Genomic DNA, 24,186 nt, shown 5'->3' on the forward strand with positions numbered 1-24,186 from the left:
AATTGATTACCGTAAATTGTTTGCGTATAACGAAACGCAAATGTTGCCATTTTAAAATTCAAACAAATTGTTTTTCACCAAGTATTAAGTTACATCCTTGGTCTTTGTGTTACATCAAATATATGTTTCAATTTTTATTTTCCGTAAATAATAGTATAATATTATGAAAAAAATGCCATCATATTGCAACACAAAATATCAATATTATAGAGAAATACGAATAATACCTACTGCAAATAGCAATTTAAGTAACATATTATGTAAAGTATCTGCTACTGCTACTACTACTATTATTTTACGTTGGCAACTTCAGCAGATCCAAAATTTGAATTTTGTTGAACGCCAACGATCTCAACGCTTTTTCCGTAATTTTGCTTATTTCATTTTTGAGTTTGTTTATTGAAGAAAAAACTGTATATTGGTGAAAAGATTAATTGTGCTTTGTTTAATTGTGTTGCGTCGAGATGGCGACTGTGGACAGAAGCATAAAGAAGGAGAAGAACCAAAATATTCAAGTATTTGTGAGATTGAGGTAGGGCATTGTTTTGATTTGCAGTTTATTCGTATTTTCTTATGAACCCATCTATAAAAATCTCATTTCCTACTGCCTGCTACACGTATTTAAAGTACACATAGGATAAATAACCAATACGAGTTGAAATTATTCAAAAAGAAACATTCATGACTCACTAGATTTAATTGGGTTATTTGGGGCGTTAAACCTTTGAAACAAAATGAAATACCGTTGTAAAATGAAAGAAATGTGGACTATAAAAGACAATTAAAACATATAAACAGTTAGGGAAACCTAAATCTACTATTTTCTTCAAAAAACACTACAATGCAATTTCTATACATATTGAACTACCATTGTGTTCTGAAATTAACTACAATCAAATGACCCACTGAACTCAATATTCAAGACTAATAAAGAAGTTTCTTAGAAGATTTTTCAAAATAATATTTAATTTGAAAATCATCTTACAATACGGTTCAGTTACAGATTTGATGAGATAGGTATATCAAACCAGTTTTGGTGCTACAAGCTGAACTCTTCCTTTTCCTTGTATTTATTGAACACAATTTTCCATTGCATGATAGGCCACTGAACCACCGGGAGAAGGCCATCAGATCCCATGGTGTTGTGGAAGTGGTGAACAACCGTGAGGTGGTGGTGCGGCAGTCCCACCAGTCCTCACACACCAAGAGGTTCACATTTGACAGAGCATTTGGACCCAATGTTCAACAGGTATGTAAATTTTATAGCTTTAGTAACATACCTCTTCTTTTTTACTTTGTGTTGCTCTAATCTACACTATGGACAACCCTTAAGCCTAAATGTGTACAATAGATCACTACCATTCTGTGTTGCCGTATGTATAATCAATTATTAGTTATACAAAGTTATCTTTTTAGTTGTAATCACAGTTTCTCTGACAAAGGCTAAAGGCCTCCAAAGCAAAATTTTCAATATGACATAACCAGGACCCATACATCTATGTTCATCTCACTATGAAACATCGGCATGAAAAGGAAACATATTAAACTCTTACTGAAATAAAAATCTTCTTAACCTCGTAAGACCGCTATATGCAATGGGGTTTTAAAAGGACTTTCAGTCTTACGACTTGAAACTGTTATTAAGTCCATCAAATAAAGTCCACTTCTCTAATGACAGGTTGAAGTATACAAGGAGGTGGTCAGCCCTCTAATTGCGGAGGTGCTGGCCGGCTACAACTGCACGGTGTTTGCATACGGACAGACAGGCACCGGCAAGACCCACACAATGGTGGGGGAAAACAGTGGGGAAGGCACCACTTGGCAGAATGTTAGTATCAACTGTATTTTACATAGACATATCCTTAGCCCTTTGTACCCCATAATAATGTAAATAAATTACTTTGATCTCATTTCATTTACATTGAATAAATAGGTATACATAAACTGTATTGCCCAGTAATGACCATAATAATTCTATTAAATGATGTGTGTTATGACTTATGTCCAGCAGCTGATGATTTCCGGCTGATGATGATGATAATGATCTTAAATGGAACAAAATCTTAGTATAAAATGTGTGTGTGTTACTCTATAATACATAACTACAGTAAATGTCCTTGTTCCTATGTGATATACAGTAAAATCTGCGGCGCTACTGTCGCACATTCTGCATAGAATTATTATGACCTATCAATTATAGTTTCATTAAAATCCGTCGACTTCTTTCGTGGTATGGATTGTTTATCTTAAACTTTACTAAGTTGAGGAGGTACTAGATACTTCTAGTACTTATTTTTCACATTAGCAAGTAATGTATCCTTAATTTCTTTCTACACATTATAAAGTGTACTAACGACGCAATCCGACACACGCTTTTCACACGGAATATAAGAAAGAAGTTGGAAAGGCCCTCACGCGCATTTTGTACCTATGAGAACCGCTGTCGCCGGTTCAACCCCACTCTCTTTTACTACTACTTCTGCAAACAGATAACTACAATAGCTCTATTACTACTCAAATTTCATAGCTTTACCGACCATGTAGATTTTTTGTGATAGGCTGCATTTTTATCATTAATTTTCGTAAAATACTGCACACAAAGGTTTTTTTTGTTAAATAGCCGATTATACTAAGGTTTTTAGCTTTTCTGTGACAAGGAGGAATTTCCTTGCATGATCTACTATAATAAATAAATAATAGATAGTCGATATTTTACTTATTGCCCTGCTCGTATATATTTTCGCGGAACTACGTGTGTCGTAAAGTTTGCGGGTGAGTGGAGTGCAAAGTGATGAACTATTTGCTCATACTTGTACGGCGCGCGTTTCGCGCTCAGGCGCTCACTTAGCCCTTCCAATCTCTTTCTTCTATTCCGTGATTTTACAATATAGTACGGTCACGAGTATTAATATGTATGCACTTTGGTACCATGTCACATTAACTTTTTTGACAAATTGAACTGTAAGTCTCACTAAATGTCAAATATGTTAATGCGACAGAGTCCTAAAGTGGGTACATTATATTGCTCAAGACTGTACACAAGAATCCCAGTAAAACTAGTCGTACCACCAACACCCATATCACCCCTAGGACCCGCTAGCCGGCATAATCCCGCGCGCGCTCAGCCAGTTATTCGACGAGCTACGCATCAGCAACACAGAGTACAACGTTCGAGTATCCTACCTCGAGCTGTACAATGAAGAGCTGTGTGACCTGTTGTCTCCTTCCATGGACAACTCCAAGCTGAGAATCTATGAGGATGTTAATAGAAAGGGGTCTACTATTGTTAATGGGCTGGAGGAGATTACCGTGAGTGTTTCTTTAATGTTTGACAGCTGTTAATTTTAAAATGAATGAGTGGATGAATAAATAACCCGGACAAATCAAATAGGTATCTCACTGGTATGCAAACAGTTTGATGTGTGCTGTCAACTTAATTCCGTCGAGTGATCGGGTTAATTTTTAAAGGGTTGTTTTAGATTCCTGCATAAAATCGACGTATCTTCCATAAATCTTATGCTCGTCGATTACCCGTCTCTTTCCTTTTTGGCGGATAAGAAAATGACAGGTACAACTTAAAATTAGATGGTGTCTACAGGAATCCGGCCAATGACATGATTTTTGAATCCAGCAAATAATGTATTGCTCCCTTTTTATGGACAGCTGTTGAATCATTCTTACACCCATATTATAAGATGTTAATTCGAACCTTCCTCGACTCTGTCCTAAGTAGAAGCGAAGAAGAGAAACGAAGGAAGACCTCTAACAGCTCAAAAACCTTATCTCGAGTTTACTCCAGTGAGGTTGTGTGAAGGCGTGACGTCATTATTTTCGTATTATTTTGTTGGCAGTGTGATAATCATTTCCGAATCGAATGGAGGAAGTTTCTAGTTAACATTTAGAATACTAATATGGATGTTACTCTAGCTCTATACACGATAGGCACAGCACACGCATACTTTATTGTTACTTAAAAATCTACACCGCCTGTAGCGACGGGCTGGCAACAGTGGCAAGCCCTATAATTTAGTTCAAATAGTTTTTCTTTTGACAAACAGTGATGCGACCAGAAAATTCTAGAGAATTCAAACGAGATTCGACCCCCTTGGCCACTGTCTTCACTTTTAAATTCAAATATTGTCGTAATAAATAAACTTATTCGAACATACATATTGTATGTCTGCAGGTGTACAACAAAAACGAAGTATACGAGATTATGGCGCGCGGCCAAGAGAGGAAGAAAGTGGCTTCCACTCTCATGAACTCACAATCCAGGTAAGTTTAATTATAGACATAAATACAATGATGATGATGATCTTCTATCGTGTGCGTTGTGAGATGATTACCAACCCCATCAACCCTGGTGTCAGGTTTACTATTGAGCCGCCAAAGGCCCCTTACATGGCTCATGTAACGACTACTAACTTACATCAGTAAGTAGTAACCGGGACCAACATCTCAACGTGCCTTACGAAGCACTTTCCTCGTTATATGCATTTCATCCCTTCTTACTCCACAATTTCTCAGTAACTGGTGCTACTTTCAGACTTTCTCTTATATTTTAATTCCTAATCTTGTCCTTTCTGGTCCACACCACATTCAGTAAACATTCCAATCTCTACCACGTGTACAGTCACGAGTACGAATATGTATACACTTTGATACCATGTCACATCAATTGACCAGTAAGTCACATTAAATGTCAAATATGTTAGTGCGACAGGGTTCTAAAGTGGGTATATGATATTGCTCATGACTGTACTCTTCTTTCATCCGTCTCCTTTGTCGTTCAACACTCGGAACTATGCATCCCGACAGGTCTTCTGACCGTCTTAAAAATCTTCCTTTTAGCTTAATATTACAATCCGTTTACAAACCCTTAGAATATCAAATAAAATATTGAAATAACTTTAATTATTACAGCAACCATCCCAATGGCAATATCGTGTAAGTTTCGTCAAAGTTGTTTCTTGTTTATGTTTCCTCTTTTTATTCGAAACTAAATTGTTTGACGCACGTTACAACTTGCTTTTGGGTTGGTTCCTGCCATCAATGAACGACTGAGGAAGCATAGACAAAGAGTAGTGTAGCAACGTAAAAGTAGTTAGTACCGCCGTGTTATATACTGAGTAGATAGTGTTTTAGTTTGTTAAAAAGGGGGACATATTCCTCTGCTATAAACATTCCATACACCCCGATAGATTGAAGGGAGGCTTGTCCCCAGCAGAGGGACTTAAATTCAGTAATAATTCAATCTTCGCCCGACTTGAACAAGAGCGGAACCAGCTATGTCAGGTGGGGTCACCAGGTCGCAGACAACCTATCTCCATAGAGAATTAGATAAAATTGCAGTGGGTACCCATGACACAACATGTCGTCCAGGGAATCCGCCCTTGGACTTGACGAGTAGGATGAAGGTTTCTAGCACATTCTAGATTTTTTTAGTAATACTACTCCAATCAACCGTCTAACACGTATTACAGTAGGATTTCCGGCCGTTTGATGCATTGAACTAGCATTTCTAAATACGCGCGCCAACATAGCGATCAGATTAGTACAGACACTTGGCATGTTATTAGTAAAACTATCAGACATAGATGATGATGGTATATTAAGTTTATTACGATTTACTCTAACCGGCGTGCATGTATGAAACGGTTGATGCATAGTTTTGATGTCAGGATCGAAACAAATGTAATTCCTATATGTATTAGGCATAGAATTCCCATAAACAACACAACTTTAAACCAATCCATCTGTTGCAGCCGCTCTCACACAGTATTCACAATCGTGGTGCACATCAAGGAGAACAGCCCCAAAGGCGAAGAGTTAGTGAAGATAGGCAAACTGAACCTGGTGGACTTGGCCGGGTCTGAGAACATCAGCAAGGCAGGGTCAGATAACCCGGCCAAGAAGGAGCGTGCGCGGGAGTGCGTCAACATCAACCAGTCGCTGTTAACACTTGGCAGGGTAATCACAGCGCTTGTTGAGAAGCATCCGCATATCCCCTACAGGTGAGTCTTCCTCCCAGTTTGTTCTTGTCAGCCTCTGTGGTCTAGTGGTTGGAGCATCGGGCTCACGATGTGAGGTCCGAGTTTGGGGACACTGTCGAATACACATTGTGAGACTGTCCTTTGTTTGGCTACGACATTGCAGGCTGAATCACCTGGTTGCCCGAAAAAGTAAGATGACTCCATGCTTCTATTCGATATTTTTTCTCACTTCACTCCATCTTCCAGAGAATCGAAACTGACCCGCATTCTCCAAGAGTCCCTGGGCGGCCGCACTAAGACCTCGATCATAGCGACCATATCCCCCGGACATAAGGACTTGGAGGAAACTATGAGCACGTTGGAGTACGCCAACCGCGCCAAGAATATCCAGAACAAGCCTGAAGTCAACCAGAAACTGACCAAGCAGGCAATATTGAAGGAGTTCGCCGAGGAAGTCGATAAATTGAAGCGGGAGTTGACTGCCGCAAGGGATAAGAATGGTGAGTGCTTATGAAAGATTTCTTAGTTGTCTTATCATATTGTTTGATTAATTGCTTGTTGCTGTGTTTAGATTGGTATTCTCTCTGTGTTAGGATTGTGATAAAATTATCGATCGATACAATAAATTTTGTCCAAGTTTTTTCCCCTAACATGCGTGGCACGTGATTTTCATATTTTGACAGAACTACATGACTTATTTGGGTTCACATAATAGTACCAATCGACTAAACGACATAATTATATAGTTAGAATCGATAAATAAAATTACCGTGGCAAAATTTTATCACATTGCGCATGTTAGCCCTGCAGCCGGGTCTGCATGATAACCGCGACGCGCGCGGCGCGAATTATATCGAGCGCTTCGACAAATAAACGATACGAATGCTATCTACGTAGATGGACGTGAAACGGCTATTGGTCGAAGGCTTCGATATAATTCGCGCCGCGGTTGTCGTGCAGAGCGAGGTCAAATAAAACAGCAATTACGACATTAGCTATTTCAAGGCCCTCTAAATTAACAGCTTAACCACTCTTTACAAAATTATTCACTCGAAGGTTGACTCTCCTAAACTTCTTTCCCTTATTAATTTTAATACATACTATCGTTCCCGGAATCCTAGACCATTCAATCTGTGCGTGTATGGTAATAACACCTCCTTTTACAACCCTATCACCCGTATGTGTCGTCAGTACAACGACCTTGTCGTCAATGACAAGGATATAGATATTTTTAATAATAATTTTCCTGCCTTCATTCGTTTTCTTGTTAGAAACATAATGCTCACCTGAAGATTTGGCCGTAGATCCATGAATCGTAATTGTTACTATGTTGTTACGGAGCTAAGTATATTTTATTGTAATATCTTTTAATTTGCGTCGTCTTTTCTCACCATAGTATTGTATAACTTGCATACGTTTAGTTGGGTTACAGTCTGAACCTCAAAAAGTGTATTATTTCATAAGATTTATGTCTGTAACCTGTTACGTGTGTTTATTAAATAATAAATAAATAAATTCTCTCCTCAGGCGTATACCTCCCAACGGAGACCTACGAAGAGATGACAATAAAGCACGACGAGCAGCGGCGCGAGATACAAGAGCTACTGCTGAAGAAACGAGCCATGGAGGAGGAACGCGAACGTATGGAGAGCGTGTTCCGGGAGTTGGAACAACAACACGCGCGCGTCGAGACCGACCTCATGGCCACGCGCGACCAGCTGCAACACACCGCCTCTGTAAGTCATCATCATCATCATCAGCCCATTAACGTCCCCACTGCTAGGGCACGGGCCTTCCCTATGGACGGATAGGGAGATTGAGCTTTAAACCATCACGCGGGCCCAGTGCGGATTGATGGTTATTAACGACTGCTAATGCAGCCGGTACCAACGGCTTAACGTGCCTTTCGAAGCACGGAGGAGCTCGAGATGAAAACTTTTTTTTGTGGTCACCCTTCCTATGACCGGTCTTTGCGAAAGTTGCTTAACTTCGACAATCGCAGATCGAGCGCGTTTACCGCTGCGCCACCGAGCTCCTCTGTAAGTGATAGAAGCTAATATAGGATAACTAAATGAATAACCCTTGGAAACATCTAAAGATTACTATAATATCCTCACCTGCTAACCGTCATGATTCTTAAAAAGCATACAGAGTGTTAGTGACATCGTAACGAATACCGAAGGGGATGATTCAGACCATGATTCTGAGTTAATAATATCAACTATCAAGTGTATTTTCCTGTCGGAAAATTATGATAGTGTTTTTTAATATTATTTTCATTTCCATACTTTTGCGATGGAAAATTTCACTTGATATTAACTCATAATAATGAGCTGAATCATTCCCCTCAGTATTTGTTACGATGTCACTTACACCCTGTACAACTACATACAAGTAGATAGGGTGTTAGTGAGATCATAACAAAAACTTTGAGGGATGGTTCAGACCATGATTCTGAATTGATATCAAGTGATACCGCCCATAAACATTGCCCGCACGCTCTCTTCTTACAGTCGTTATAAGTTTATGAACGAGTTGAATCAGTGAAAATTGCCACTTAGGCCTGTCCGTGGTCCAGTGGTTAAGAATTATGCTCACGATTCATGTGTCCTGGACTGAAACCACCTAATTATCCGGAAAATAAGATGATTCCATTCTTCGGGGGCACGTTAAGCAGTCTTTCCTAGCTAATATTTACTGAAGTAGAGAGAGAGACCTTTGGCGGCTCAACAGTAACCCTGATACCAGGTTTGATGCGGTCGGTCATTGAAGTCACAACCTATACGAGAGAACTTAGGCTTTTCTTATTATAAATTGAATATCACAACAGCCTACGTGGTCTAGTGGTTAGAGCGTTAGGCTCACGATCTGGAAGTCCGAGTTCGATTCCCGATGGGGACATTGTCGAAATCACTTTGTGAGACCGTCCTTTGTTTGGTAAGGACTTTTCAGGCTTGAATCACCTAATTGTCCGGAAAAGTAAGATCCGTGCTTCGGAGGGCACGTTAAGCCGTAAAAACACCTCCAACAACCCGCAGTGGAGCAGCGTGGTGGAATATGCTCCATACCCCCTCCGGTTGATTGACGGGCGGCCTGTGCCCAGCAGTGGGACGTATATAGGCTGTTTATGTTAATTTTTCGTTCATTCTTTCGACATCTACCTATAGAAACTGGAAGAGACATCGCAGCGCTGCGAGGAACAGAAGCACCTGGTGTCCCGCCACCTGCAGACGGAGGGCGAGCTGACGGCGCAGGCGCGGCAACTCATCGCCGCCGCCGACGTCGCCACCAACGACGTGGCGTCTCTACATGACACCGTAGACAGACGCAGGTAACTTGCTGGCGTATTTAATGAGGATAATATAACCCTTTGCGCAGCGTTTGACTGCAAAATCATAGTGTTATATTTTATTAGGAGGAGCTCGGTGGCGCAGCGGTTAACGCGCTCGGTCTGCCATTGTTAAAGTTAAGCAACTTTCGTAAAGGCCGGTCATAGGATGTTTGACCACAAAAAAAAAAGTTTTCATCTCAAGCTCCTCCGTGCTTCGGAAGGCACGTTAAGCCGTTGGTCCCGGCTGCATTAGCAGTCGTTAATAACCACCAATCCGCACTGGGCCCGCGTGATGGTTTAAGGCCCGATCTCCCTATCCATCCATAGGGAAGGCCCGTGCCCCAGCTGTGGGGACGTTAATGGGCTGATGATGATGATATTTTATTCACTTAGAAATAGTAATTTTCAATTAAAACTACCTTTGTCCAACTCATGGCTTTTCTTTTTCGCAATTTATACTTCAGACGGGATACACACTACTTTGGTCCACGTTTTATACCAATTTATCACGAACTTTAGCCCTTTAGATCCCGAATAAAGAAGTAGGCGGATAAATATAAGCATAAATATATATTTACAAATTTCCAGAACGGTAGAGTCGGCGAATGTGGAGGCAGTGAACGCGTACAGAGCCGAGAGCACAGCGCAGAGACAAAACATGTTGTCTGGCCTGCAGGGCTGCACCGAGACGTACATGGCCGCCCGGGACCAGCTGCAGGCTAATATTGGTGAGATTATAAGAAGTTAACGGCCTCCGTGGTCCAGAGGTTGAGCATTGGGCTCATGATCCGGAGGCCACAGGTTCGAATCCCAGTGGGGACATATCACAAAAATCCCTTTGTGATCCCTAGTTTGGTTAGGACATTACAGGCTGATCACCTGGTTGTCCGAAAGTAAGATGATCCGTGCTTCGGAAGGCATGTTAAGCCGTTGGTCCCGGTTCAACAATGGCTGCAAGTTGTCTTTAGACTACTTGTGGCTCTGCCTACTGAATTCCGTTTTTGGATATCTCATCTAACGCCTTATAGTTAAAGTCAGTAGCGGGTAATGATCCGTCGACTTATTCGACGTACCTATATAGGCACTGAGGCTATTCATTCGACGTTTTCCACATTGGTATCTCAGGTTAGGTCTGGGGGGTTAAAATGGCCACATCGAAGCAATTCATCTAAGATAGCAATATAGCTATTTGACATTTGTTTGCATTGCGCACTTTTATATGTGCAAATGTCAAATTGCAATATTGTTTTCTTAGATGAATTGCTTCGATCTGGCCATTTTAACCCCCCTGTTCTAAAAAACCTTATAATTTTTAAATAATTGTTCCATTTTAAATTATTCTACTTTTAAAGAAGAAGAAGAAGAATAAAATAAATTTATTGCCAGTAACAATTTACATTGTTCTCAGACGACCACGCGAGAGACACATCAATGACTCAGGAGCTGAACATACAAGACATGAAGCTACTGGCTGCAAAGATGGCCATGTTCATGAACGAGGTAATTACAGTTCATTCAATACTCTTTTTAAGCTAGTTGATAATGGTAAGGGCTCAATAGAGCGGCGCAGAGAACAGTCATAAGAATAGATGTTATTGGTAGTAGTGATACTGTGCATGAAATAAAGCCTGAAAAGCACCCAGATTAAAAAAAAATTGCGCTCAATGGTACCTGCTCCATAATTTAAAAACCACTACTGTAAGAAAGAAAGTTTATTAAGTACATCAAACAAGTAACAATCATAAATAAGGCCCTGACTCCTAAACTAGTATAACTGTACTTCAGGAGCCAGTGTCTTTCCAAATTGACATATTTCATTATTATTTGAGGTACAATAATACGCGCTAATAAAGCGCTTCGCATCATCCTTCATTATTCTCTGCTGTCTTCTGTATTTCCGAATGCATATAACCCGGGTGCTTTCAAAGCCAGAGTGAACAAGCACCTTCTGGGCGAGGACGCTCCATCTTAAGCTTCGTCAATGCATTAGGGCAATTCTGGGGCCAAGAGCGAACCCAACAAAGGTAAAAGAAGTAATACAACAAACAAAAATGTGTGTGTGTGTGTATGTATGAAAGACCTACGACAGTAAGTACTGTAAAAGCCGTAAGATGTCATAATCCTAATCACCAACTAAAAAAAAACTCCGCATTACCAATAAAACTATAACGGTCATTTTCAATCAACTTGATCCTTTTGCTTCCAGATAAAATCCCTGTCATCCGAGACAGAATCCCAGCTATCAGACAAGAGCGCTCAATGCCAGTCGGTGCTGGAGAGCTCGGCGGCGGAGCGGCGGCGGACCTTCGAGGACCTGCTCGCCGGCCTCATACAGCAAGTGGCCGAGAGTGTCGACAGAGCCGCCGCCACCGACGTAGTCGGCACTGTCTCTAAGTCCACCGAGCAATGGGTAAGTCCAACTGCTACTGCTAACGGCCTCCGTGGTCCAGTGGTTGAGTTAAAAATAAATATATAGTATATTAGTAATATAGTCATCATCATCATCACCAGCTCATTAACGTCCCCACTGCTGGGGCACGGGCCTTCCCTATGGATCGATAGGGAGATTGGGCCTTAAACCACCACGCGGGCCCAGTGCGGATTGGTGGTTATTAACGACTGCTAATGCAGCCGGTACCAACGGCTTAACGTGCCTTCCGAAGCACGGAGGAGCTCGAGATGAAACTTTTTTTTGTGGTCACCCATCCTATGACCGGCCTTTGCGAAAGTTTCTTAACTTCGACAATCGCAGATCGACCGCGTTTACCGCTGCGCCACCGAGCTCCTCAAGTAGTAATATAATAATATCAAATTGGAAATATACACGAAACTATGAAGAACATGATACATAACGCCACCAATTATTATTGTCATTGACAAAATGTTTATAAACTATTTTAAATAAATAATAAATAATAATTTTTATTGCCAAAAAGTAGGTACAATTCTTTCCTTAAAATAGCTTAGTCTTGGACACAGGTATAAACAGGTAGGTACCATAGCTGACTAAGTATATGAATACTTGTATTACAGCCTATGATGCCTCTCTCCTGGATATTTATGTTACTTAAGCTAGCTAGTATACGTACTTATGTTACCAAAACAAAAGAAATACAAAAGTTTTTAATAACTGGCTTATCAAAATAAAAAGACAAAAAACCAGAAAGAAAGAAAAAATTTACTGATGCTCATCTCTCATGCAATAAATGTTACATGGAGAATAGACATATTTCTTATTGTTTCATGTATTGGTCTGATTTATGTTTATTTTGTTTAATTCCACAGCTGCAAGGCGCTACATCCCGCGTGCACTGCCTACAACGCACGCACAGCACATTCAACACGCAAGCTAAACAGCTGGAGAACACGAGGGATGCAGCTGCCAGGAGACGACACGCCGCCAGGTTGGCTGCCTTGAAAGAAGAGGAGGATACCATCACTGCGTGTATCGAGGTGAGATCAACAAACAAGCAGCCTCTAGCTCTCTACTCTATGTCTTAGGTTGCTGGTACCTTCACCAAACTCCTTCTCCGAGGTTACATGTCTCTGCTACTGGTTCCTCTCATCTTCCAACCCCGCAATAGCTACGTCGTCTCTTGTTATCCTCCAACAGTAGGGTCAAATAGGGGAATTCTGGATCACGATGTGAGCGAAGCTATTGATCGTGACACTACAGTATTTTATCATTCGATAAAAATAGTAGTCCTCACTTGTTTTATGGTATAATGCAATCTGTCTGCATCTGTAAATACCCCTTGCTAGGCACACGCTATCCCTCAGTCAACCGAAGGGGTATGGAGCGTACAGTCATGAGCAATATCGTTTAACCACTTTAGAACCCTGTCGCACTGTCATATTTGACATTTAGTGACACATACAGTTCAATTTGTCAAAAAAGGTAATGTGACATGGTACCAAAGTGTATACATATTAATGCTCGTGACCGTACTCCACGCTGCTCTACTGTGGGTTAGTGAGGTGTATAAGCTAGTAGCTAACCCAGAGTTTTCAAGCCTGGCGAACTCCATCTCAGCTTGGCAATTAATTCATACTCCGCCACACTACATCGATGCATTTTAATACCTTTTATGGACATAACTTATTGTAGATTTGTCACAAATGGCATCAACTATTTGGCCGGAAGTTTTAGTACCCAACCTAATATCGGACTGTCAATTTTCAGCAAATGGAGAGAGACAAGCAAGCTATCGAGGAACGCATGGCGAAGCAGCTAGCCGTCATCCAGGAGGAGAGAGACGCCACCGAGCAGCGCTTGCAAGAGATGGCACAGCATGTGGAAACCGTGAGTTATTTATTTAACGATATATAATACGATTGTTGCGTCATGATATGACCATTTTGTGCATATTTCGGTCCCATCGGTTATGCTCCTGCGGCTTTCTCTATAATAAGAACTCTGTGCTTACAACCGACATATGTATATATGGATATGTATTTGACTGGATCATAGATAAAATATAAAATGCTAAACTAGACATAGAAGCCGTTCTTATATGATTAAAAGTCAATATTATTTTACATTTCGATTTATTATCGAATTTTATGTATGAATAAGTAACAATGAAGATGATGTATTGTGACAGTATTTCCATACAAACTCCAAAGAAAACTTTCGTTTTGACGTTTTGTAAAAACTCATTTGACTAGGTTGTCAAGTAGCGTATTATCTCGAGGGTACGACTTACGGACGGGCACGTGTAGACAGAGTCATTCCCGCTCCTCAGGTACGCACAGCCCTGCACGAGAACACAACCCGCCACCTCACCGAGCTGCAACAACAGCGGCAGGCGTACGAGCAGTCCACGCAGCGGTGCCTGCAGCTGCAACGCTCGCAGCTCGACTGCGTGCGCCGCGAGAGGGCCGCCGCCACCGCGGGGCTCGAGGAGACTTGCGAGGAGAGCAACCAGTGGCAGAGACATGTCACTACCTTGGACAAGGAGTTTGGAGAAGGTAACACATTGATATATACACTTGACTTAGATATATTTAAAACAGCAGGGCTACCGGCCTCCGTGGTTCAGTGGTTGAGCGTTGGGCTCACGATCCGGATGTCCCAGGTTCGAATCCCGGTGGGGACATATGACAACAATCACTTTGTGATCCCTAGTTTGATTAGGACATTACAGGCTGATCATCTGACTGTCCGAAAGCAAGATGATCCGTGCTTCGGAAGGCACGTTAAGCCAATGGTCCCGGCTACTACTTACTGATGTAAGTATGTAGTCGTTAGATGAGTCATGTCACGGGCCTATGCCGCCGGGTCAATAATAACCCTAACACCAGGGTTGATGGGGTTGGTAATCCACCTCACAACCCCCACGATAGAAGAATTTTGTATATCCCAGGTACGAGTGCGATCACAGCCGAGATGGAAGCGTTCAGTCACAGCGTGGTGCAGATAGTCGCCCACACCAACGACAAGCTTATGGCTGAGCTTAGCAATACCAAGACTACCATTGAGGTTAGTATTGCTGATTTTCAATGTCAACTATCCGTAGGTCGGCAACGCTATTCCAAAGTCCTTTTAAAATCCAAATCCCCATTGTTTAACTATTGTGTCTGGAGACCTGGGTTCAGACCCAGGTAATATTATTTTAAATAGTATATCTTTTTTTATGTATTAGAGTTTTTTTTTTTTTATATAATTTGGAGAACTTACAGACTAATTATACATTAAATGAACTAAATATACATGAGACAGTGCTAATAACAAGTTCCCGCCAATAAAACTTAGTTATGCTCACTTAGTTATTGTAGATGTCTGCCTATAAATATGGCTACAGCTGCTTTGGGATAGAGTATTCGACTGGGTCAAAGGTAATTTATAAGCTAAGTCTAAGATGATCAAGATAATTTTACTTTTCGATATATTTTCAAGTTTAATTCAAAAATAGCTTTATTCAGTAGGTAACATAGTTACACTTTGAATCGTCAATTTTACATAACGAACGTCTCATCCGCCTAAAATACTGCAGCTTCTCACAACCTGTATAGCCGGGGAAAAGAAGCTGCAAGAAAAACCTCGGCACAGGGCCCTAGACGTTCTTTAAAAAAATAAAAATAAACATAAAATATTGGTATACAATTGAGTAATTTAGCTGCCTAATATCAGTTCTCAGACAGTTAATCCCATGCATTCATATCTTCTAAATAATCACTAACTTTATAATAACCTTTTTTGTAAAATTTTTGTTTAACTACTGTCTTAAAACAGTTGAAAGGCAAATTCTGAATGTCAATGGTAATCTTATTGTAAAAACGTATACATTGCCCCTTAAAAGATTTAGTAATCTTATGTAATCGACTGACTTGTAAAGCAAGTTTATTTTTATTCCTGGTATTAACAATGTGTCGATCGATATTTATGAATTAAGTAACAACGAGTATGACTTTCGATAGCTTTTATTGATGGCGTCACAAGACAGTATTTCGATAGTCGATACACATTCCAAAGAAAACTTCCGTTTTCACATTTCGTAAAAAGTTTCTCATTTGACAAGGAGCTCGGTGGCGCAGCGGTAAACGCGCTCGGTCTGCGATTGTTGAAGTTAAGCAACTTTAGGAAAGGCCTGTCATAGGATGGGTGACCAAAAAAAAATCATCCCGAGCTCCTTCGTGCTTCGGAAGGCACGTTAAGCCGTTGGTCCCGGCTGCATTAGCAGTCGTTAAGAACCATCAATCCGCACTGGGCCCGCGTGATGATTTAAGGCCCGATCTCCCTATCCATCCATAGGGAAGGCCCGTTCCCCAGCAGTGGGGACGTTAATGGGCTGATGATGATGATCTCATTTGACTAGGTTGTCAAGTAGACTACCGCATGTACACTACTGCATGGCTACGACTGTATGTGATATTATCTGATCTGTGATGTTGCGTACACACAGCAAGCGGTGGGCGAGGTGTCCCAGGCGGACGCGGCGGCCACCCGCCGGCACCTGCAGGGCACGCGCGATGCGCTCCATGACGTGGTACTCGGCGCCAACAACACGCTCGCTGCCGTCGTCAATAAGACTGAGGTGAGAACACAACGCGACATAAAACTTTACGGTTTTGTGTTTCTAAATATATAAAACATTGTTTTAAATTTACGCGGTTATTATCATAATTAAAACACATAATAACGGGTTCTTACCGCGTTTAAAATAGGGATATGAGACTCCCGATATTTCGACACTGTTGCAAGTGCCATGATAAATAAAATATCGGGATATATATAAAATATCAGGAGTCTCATATCCCTATTTTAAACGCGGTAAGAACCCGTTATTATGTGTTTTAATTATATAATGTCCTACACCGTAACACTGACCCTACAAGAGTATTGAGACTATTTTCAACAGCTCGGACCTGTAGTAATGAAATGAAATATAAAGCATTAAAAAAAACAACAAACATAAAAATGAAATGTATAATATATGATACTAAACAGCGTATGTAATTAAATTTCACTTCCGATTTTACAGTTTTTTTTAATAACTAAAAAGGGGAAATATCAGTACTTACAGAAGTTTTATACCGATATGCGGTCTCTGGCTGCGCTGTCTTCTAACAAACCCATACTCAAACACAAAATTATATTTATTCAGTTACAATTTTAATGGTAAATTTTTACATAAATGTATTTTTATTGTACGTCTCATCCGCTTAAACCTACTGCTGCTTCTCACAAACTGTACAGCCCAAAAAATGTAGCTGTAAGAAAAACCTCGGCACTGGCCCCTAGACGGTCTTAAAAAAAACAAATTTAAAACCTCCTTACCTCCCCAGGAAACAACCTCATCCTCCTTGGAGGCAGTGAACACAGTATCGGAGCGTTGTTCCCGCCTCGCCTCCTCCGCGCTCCAACAACAGACCTTACAAACGGCTACACTAGCGCGCGCCACCGACGCGGTCCAGGCCGGCGGAGACAACCTACGAAGGGAGATCAACCAGCAGGCGGACATGGAAGGACGGTACCTCATGCAGGAGTTCCGGGTTTATTCACCTACTGGTGAGTTTACAAACTGCCTGTAATAAACCGTAAATCAAACCATCGGATGCCATCCATTTTGGCTAGTCGTCTATACATATACCATACCCCATATTGGTTCACGACACTACATTGAAGCGTTTTAGTAGCCAACCCAATCGACTAGATGCCTGGGTCAAAGACAAATTAATCTAAAAATAGAAGCCAGACTAAAAACCAACCTCATTTTCTTTCTTTTTGATTGATTTACGAAATTGAATTATGAATTACTGCCATTCATCCCTCCTCATCACATGACCATACCACGTTAACCTGTTGTTCCTCGATTTCTCAGTCTCCTACTTTTAGGCTTCCTCTTATACAGGGTGTTAGTGACATCGTAACGAAAACTTTGAAGGATGATTCAGACTGATTCTGAGTTGATATCAAGTTAAATTTTCCATCGCTAAAGTATGGAACTGAAAATAATTTAAAAAAAAAACACAAGTTTTCATGATGTCAGTAACATCCTGTATATTCTAGGTTTATATACGTAGACCTCTTTATACCGGCTATACGTATAAAATCTGTCAGCACGCATGTACGCGATCTGCTCGTCGTTCTTAAATTAGCATAGATTTACGATGTCTCTAACACCCTGAATATTCTTAGACCATCCCTTTACATTACACAATTAATAAACAATCACACCCGCCTTCAGGCAACACGCCCGCTCGCCGCGAGTACCGCTACCCGCGCCGCCTGGCGGCCACGTCGCCGCACGAGCGCATCCTGCAGCGGTTCCGGCTGCAGCCGAGGAACTCGCTCAACATCGACAGCCCCGAGAGCGTGAGTGTTACATTTCAATGTTGTGTTACGCCACACCCCTGACATTTCATACATAAAACCTCCTTTCAACATAAACATTCTCTCTGTCTCTCTCTCTTTCTCTCTCTCTGTCTTTCGCTCTCTCTCTCCTTTTACACAGACATTACACGTTGACGTTATGGTACACGCCCAACTGTATGAGTGACATCTCAGGGCTGCCAACTACAATACCTAATTTAACCAGCAATAGGTACTACTTACGCAAGCTTTAATAATCACCAATCAATATCACAAACTGAACTGGTTTTGTAGGTTCACAATACAAATAAATAGGCACTACAGTACACTTAAGTATTTCACTGAACTAATTAATAGGGTAGTTTCCATCTAGTCAAATCAGTTTCTTTTTACTAAACGTCAAAACACGAAATTGCTAAGGAAATTTTATGAAGAAGCACACTGTGACGTCATAGAAAAACGTGATAAAATGTCGGACTTATTATTGTTTTTCTTGATTAAAATTTATAAATAAGTTAAATAGAAAAAAATAAAATGTTTGTCGTTAGTTTTAGATCGGTCTTTATTTAGTAATCAGAATTTCATAATTTATCTTGCACTTAGTTTAGTCACGTCCCAATCGCATTAACAAAATTTTTACATTAATCACTTACAATTTTATTGCAAATGATTAGCATATTTTGATAAACAATTACTATTTATTTATTTATTTTATTTATTTATAAAGGTACATTGTATACAACATTACAGTGTAGCTCAATGTGCTGTATGGCGAGAAAACAAAAGAATATGCAATGAATGAAATAACATGAAAAACACCAAAAAAATGACAAATTCAAAAAGAAATGAAAGTCCTTACCTTCTACGAAGTAGTAAATAAAAGTTTGCCTTACAGGACTGCATAGTGGTGGAGTCGGATGAGGGTCGCAACGGCAGCGACTCGGACGAGGTGTCGGAGTCCTCCGTGTCCAACCTGTCGGAGGACTCGGGCGTGGCGCAGCAGTGACGTCACTCGCCTACTACGTGTGACTAGTGTGATAGTGATAGATAAAGGATCAGCCTTTATTCACGATACTTTTTAAAACGAGCGAATATATAACTTAGCACAATGAGGATAAAAACTAGAAACTCAAATGGGTGGCAGCACTGTGTTGTTTTCCTAAATTTTGACAGTGCACTATATTGGCCCCGATTCCTGCAGACACCGCCTAATTTTATTTTAAGTTATATCCGTCATTTTCATATCCGTCGAAAAGGAAAGGGACGGATGATTCACAGCTCTTAATTTTAGGAAGAATGAGTAAATGAATGAATAACCCGGGCGAATCAAAAGGTACGTCGCTGGTATGCAATCCGTTTGACGTGCTGTCTACTTAACTGTGTCGGGTTATTGACGGATGTAAAATTTTTAGACGGTTGGTTTAGATTTGTGCTTAAAATTGACGTGTGTTCCATAAATTTTATGCTTGTCGATTACCCGTCCCTTTCCTTTTCGTCGGATAAGAAAATGACAGATATAACTTAAAATAAAATTAGATGGTATTTACAGGAATTAGCACCACTGTCCAGCTAAAATTCCTGATAAATTGCTATAAAATGTGCAGCAACGTAAGGTGTCTTCCGTGTGAAGGACAAGTTACGAAAACTAAAAGCCATCAGTTGGAAAAAGGCAGTTTTGATTGAAAATAAGTTTTTCTAAGTTTTCTTCTTTCGTATCTTTACTGGAATAAATGTAACATAATGATTTTGCACTTAAACCCTGCGCAAAGGGTTATAGTGTAAAAATATAACCAAAACAATATGTTTGTATACTCAAATAGTATGGGGAACTGTCAAAATTTAAGAACACTCAACAGTAGAGACACGTGATGGGAGAATAGGCAACGCTCCTAATACAATGATGTCGCTGATGAAGTCAGCTTGTTTAAAAAAGCGTCGTGTGTGAGGTAGTCCTTTTAGGCATGCTATTGCGTACACGGGCGTTTTAGTCGACTTCGCTTGTATAATTCGCGGCGTATAAGTTGGACGGAAGGCAAGAGGGAAACCACTGCCCTAAAAAGTAGCATGGAGAATGCTACGCCGACAAGAGCGTGGCTCTTAAACTGGTGGTGATAATGATAAGTTGAACCAAAATGGTGGTCGACACAGGTAGCGTGTCTGGTTGTCATGGTTACGCACTGCCCCTCGCGTCCCTCATAACGAACTTCGATTGAGAACCAATAGTTTGTTACTGCGCATTCAATATTCAACTTATACGCCGCGTGTTATCCGTGCGCACTAGCTATAAGGGACGACAATATTGACACGAGCAAGAAATAGGCTGTTCATCCATTATAACACAGTGCGAAACTGCGGCTTTATGCTAACCGCACTGTTGCTGAACTATCGATTGTTGTTGATATTGATACTGTTGTTGCTTTTTAAACTGTCGATAGACTATCGATACTAATAAATAACTAAATTCTTACGCAATTCTTCGTCTTTTTATCTTCATGTTTCTTGCTTGAGGTTGTCGTCCCTTTAATTTTGGTACAAAAATGGTTTAACAGTCTTCATAGACCTCTATATTCCGGCTATACGCTATAAAGTCTGTCAGTACGCATGTACGCGGTCTGCTCGTCGTTCTTATATTAGCATAGCTTTTAATGTGATAGCGAAACTTGTAAAGTGAAGTTTTGCCATTTCGGTATGATTAATTGCTTTCGGTAAAGCATATTAAGTTGTGACGCGCTACGGAGGAAGCTTACGTTTGCCCGCCGCAAATTGACACTATACCCTATAAAAAGTAAGATATATCTTGTCTGTTTCTTACTAGGCTATATAGCTTTAGTGCGAAAGAGACGTGAAATAATCTTTCGTACTAGGCGATGTACAGCTCTGTCAGTATCATTTTAATAATGTTTCATTAAAAATATCTGTATTAAAATGACAGACATCAGGTTAAAAAGGGCACAATATTGCAATTTGTCATTTGCGCATATAAAAGTAAATGTCAAAGGGCAATATTGATTTTTTTATAACCCCCCAGTTCTCTGATACGTCTATTTCGCACTCGACTGTTTGCTATCTTTCTGTGTTCATTCTAATTAAGCTATTTTTAATGTGCCGTAGATAAAGTCAGAGTATACCGATGACGTCTATCGTATAGTATATCGAGTTCGCCCGACATTATGTTGTTTTTTTACATTTTGACCCATATAAGAATTATTAAAAACGAAAATGACGTGAAAATATACTATGTTACCCGTAGAACGTTACAATTTAACGTTATAAAATATTGTATAATAATTTAAGATACACTACCTTCCAAAACTAAGTACCTATTACACTTTTAAAATTATAATTACTTTTCAAGTATACAAGTTAAACTTTTGAAATAAAAAGGACTCGAAATGTATAGTTATACTAATGTATAGTTTAATAGTTTTTGTCTCTAACGTCTATAGTTTGGGAAAATAAAGATTTTTTAAAAGTGTAGTACTTAGATGAAAGACTTGACTTTTGATAGATAAGAATGGAGAATGCTACACCGAAAAGAGCGTGGCTCTTAAATTAGTGATGAGTACCTAGTTGTGCAGATCATTATAGAAGGCGTTACGGCTCACCATCTGCGTTGGTCTAATAGAAGCATGGGTACTCACTTTGTCATGCGATGGATGTACGGTCACGAGCAATAATATACACTTTGGTAACATGTCACATTAACTTTTTTGACGAATTGAACTGTAAGTCTCGCTAAATGTCAAATATGTTAGTGCGACAGAGTCCTAAAGTGGGTACATTATATTGCTCGTGACTGTACCTATGACTAGCCTAATTTTGGGATAGTCGTGAGCTTATTACGTTGTTTGATTATAATTATGATGGGACCAACGGTCATGTATTTAATATGTATAACTTGATGCTTTTGTAAGTAAACTTTCCTTAAACTACTTCAGATTTGGGGTCAAACCACATTTGTCAACATCTCATCGCACTTTCCTATGTTTCTATCCTTTTCTGTTACTCAGACCCGTCATTAGAGCGAGGGAGATGCCGCACGTATATGCACGCGTGCCCCCGATTCCTGCAGACACCTCCTAATTTTACTTTAAGTTATACCTGTCATTTTCTTACCCGTCGAAAAGGAAAGGGATGGATGATTGACAGTTCTTAATTTTAGGAAGAATGAGTAAATTAATGAATAACCCGAGCGAATCAAAAAGGTATGTCGCTGGTATGCAAACCGTTTGACGGCCAATGTAAAATTTTTACACGGTTGTTTTAGATTTGTGCTTAAATTTGACGTGTTTTCCATAAATTTTATGCTTGTCGATTACCCGTCCTTTTCCTTTTCGGCGGATAAGAAAATGACAGATATAACTAAAAATAAAATTAGATGGTGTTTACAGGAATTAGCACTATCGCCTCTTCGGTTCTGCTGCGTTCTGTCGCCTTCTCTCGCTCTACCAAATGACGATTCTGTGTAACAGAAAAGGATAGAAGTTTATAAAAGTCCGATGAAGTGTTGAGAAATGTGATTTAACCCTTATTGTTTATAATATAAACTCGTGACTAGTTTATCGTTCTTCATGTAGTAAACGATGCTATGGGGTCGTATTTAAATTTTAACTTTAAAAAGTTATGGATATATGTTTGAAAAAAAAGAACATTTGCAGGTAGCAGGTAAAAATACTGTCTGACGATAATATCGTCACTGGAAAGGCAAAATTACGTAAGCGCCAAAATATCATAAAATAGTAGTCCATGTTATGTACTATGTCCATGATAATTATGTATTATAAGATGTAGAAAATGAAAAAATAAAATTAAAATTTTGCCTTTCCAGTGACGATATCATAATATCAATTATGTGCGACCCTAAGATGTTACAAGTCCTAAATTCGTATGCTATAGGTGTATTACGGAATTGATTACGATTATAATTATTGCTCTTAGTGATTTATTTTGCTATAATAAATATTTTAGAATTTAAATCCGTGTGTATATTTTTCGTTTCAGTCTTCTATCGTGTGGGTTGTGAGGTCAATGATCGATCTCATCAACCTTCAGGGTTGTGTGCGTCAAGCTAGCGGCCTCAAAAAAAAAATGGGCACGTAAAAATAATTTGACCATACCAAAAAATAGTACTCTTATTGAAAAAAATAGTACCTGTTGTAAAAAAATTAGTACCATCACGGTTCTGGATTTATAGCCATGTTTTATTGCACTTGCTAGCTTGACGGTGAGCGAAATTTGGCGAGAGTTAACGACAAGGTCTTTCGCTTTGATTTAAACGCCAAAAAATAGTATCGAAATAGTACTCACCCCCTGCAAAATACCGAAAGTAGTACTTCAACGGTTCCAAAGTTATAAAGGTAGTTCTTTGATCCCGCTAGCTTGACGTTTTGAAAATACCTATTATCTGGGGAATGCTTGCATACTTCAGTTTGTAACTAATGTCAATAAACTCGTATGAAATAGTACTCCCTACCATCATAATTTGGACCTGATTCTCTTTGTAGAAATATGTCAAAAAGTCATTATAACCTATGTCATACATTTATCAAGACAAGTACAGTCGCGAACAAAATTATTACACATGGTCAAGAATGTTGTCAGATTTCAGTATTTTTCCCCATTTTTGGGTAAAAATTGGTGAAGTGCCAGGGTTGTTAGATGAAAGTAATATCATTGTTGAAACTCTTTGAGTTATTCTACAAATACTGCAAATTGTTTATTAACAAACACTTCGATCCGTAACAAATTCAACATGAAGGTATAAATTATAAAATAAAACAGCAGATTAAAAATGTATTATGATGTATTAAAATCACAGATTGTTTTCGATAAGAACTAGACCCATGCAGCCATTTTCTATTAAAATTAGTGCATATGGGTGTATGCAATAGGATTTTTTTGTAATAGCAGCACTGAAGTGCAAAGAAATGGTAGGGTAGACCTCCAAAATGGCAATACTTACGAATAAATTGTGAGGTTATGTAATTGTCTACGTGACTGTATCAACAACAAATGTATGGCATAGGTTATGATGATTTTTTAACATT

The 24,186-nt window shown here is 39.7% G+C and overlaps 1 protein-coding gene across 1 annotated transcript; it reads left to right on the forward strand.

Moving 5' to 3' along the window:
* Positions 1-352: 352 nt before the first annotated feature.
* LOC126382206 (kinesin-like protein Klp61F) lies at positions 353-23,115 on the forward strand. Its single transcript, XM_050031977.1, has 20 exons — positions 353-532; positions 1,102-1,249; positions 1,679-1,828; positions 3,091-3,309; positions 4,187-4,275; positions 5,766-6,014; positions 6,240-6,493; positions 7,521-7,729; positions 9,161-9,324; positions 9,913-10,052; positions 10,733-10,824; positions 11,531-11,734; positions 12,610-12,777; positions 13,508-13,627; positions 14,070-14,295; positions 14,691-14,806; positions 16,230-16,361; positions 17,113-17,335; positions 18,015-18,142; positions 19,035-23,115. Exons 1-20 carry the CDS (start codon positions 465-467, stop codon positions 19,143-19,145), a joined length of 3,210 nt encoding a protein of 1,069 aa, XP_049887934.1. The 5' UTR covers positions 353-464; the 3' UTR covers positions 19,146-23,115.
* The last annotated feature ends 1,071 nt before the right edge of the window (positions 23,116-24,186 follow it).

This window comes from Pectinophora gossypiella, chromosome 3 (assembly GCF_024362695.1).
Source record: "Pectinophora gossypiella chromosome 3, ilPecGoss1.1, whole genome shotgun sequence".
NCBI classification, from domain to species: Eukaryota; Metazoa; Arthropoda; class Insecta; order Lepidoptera; family Gelechiidae; genus Pectinophora; species Pectinophora gossypiella.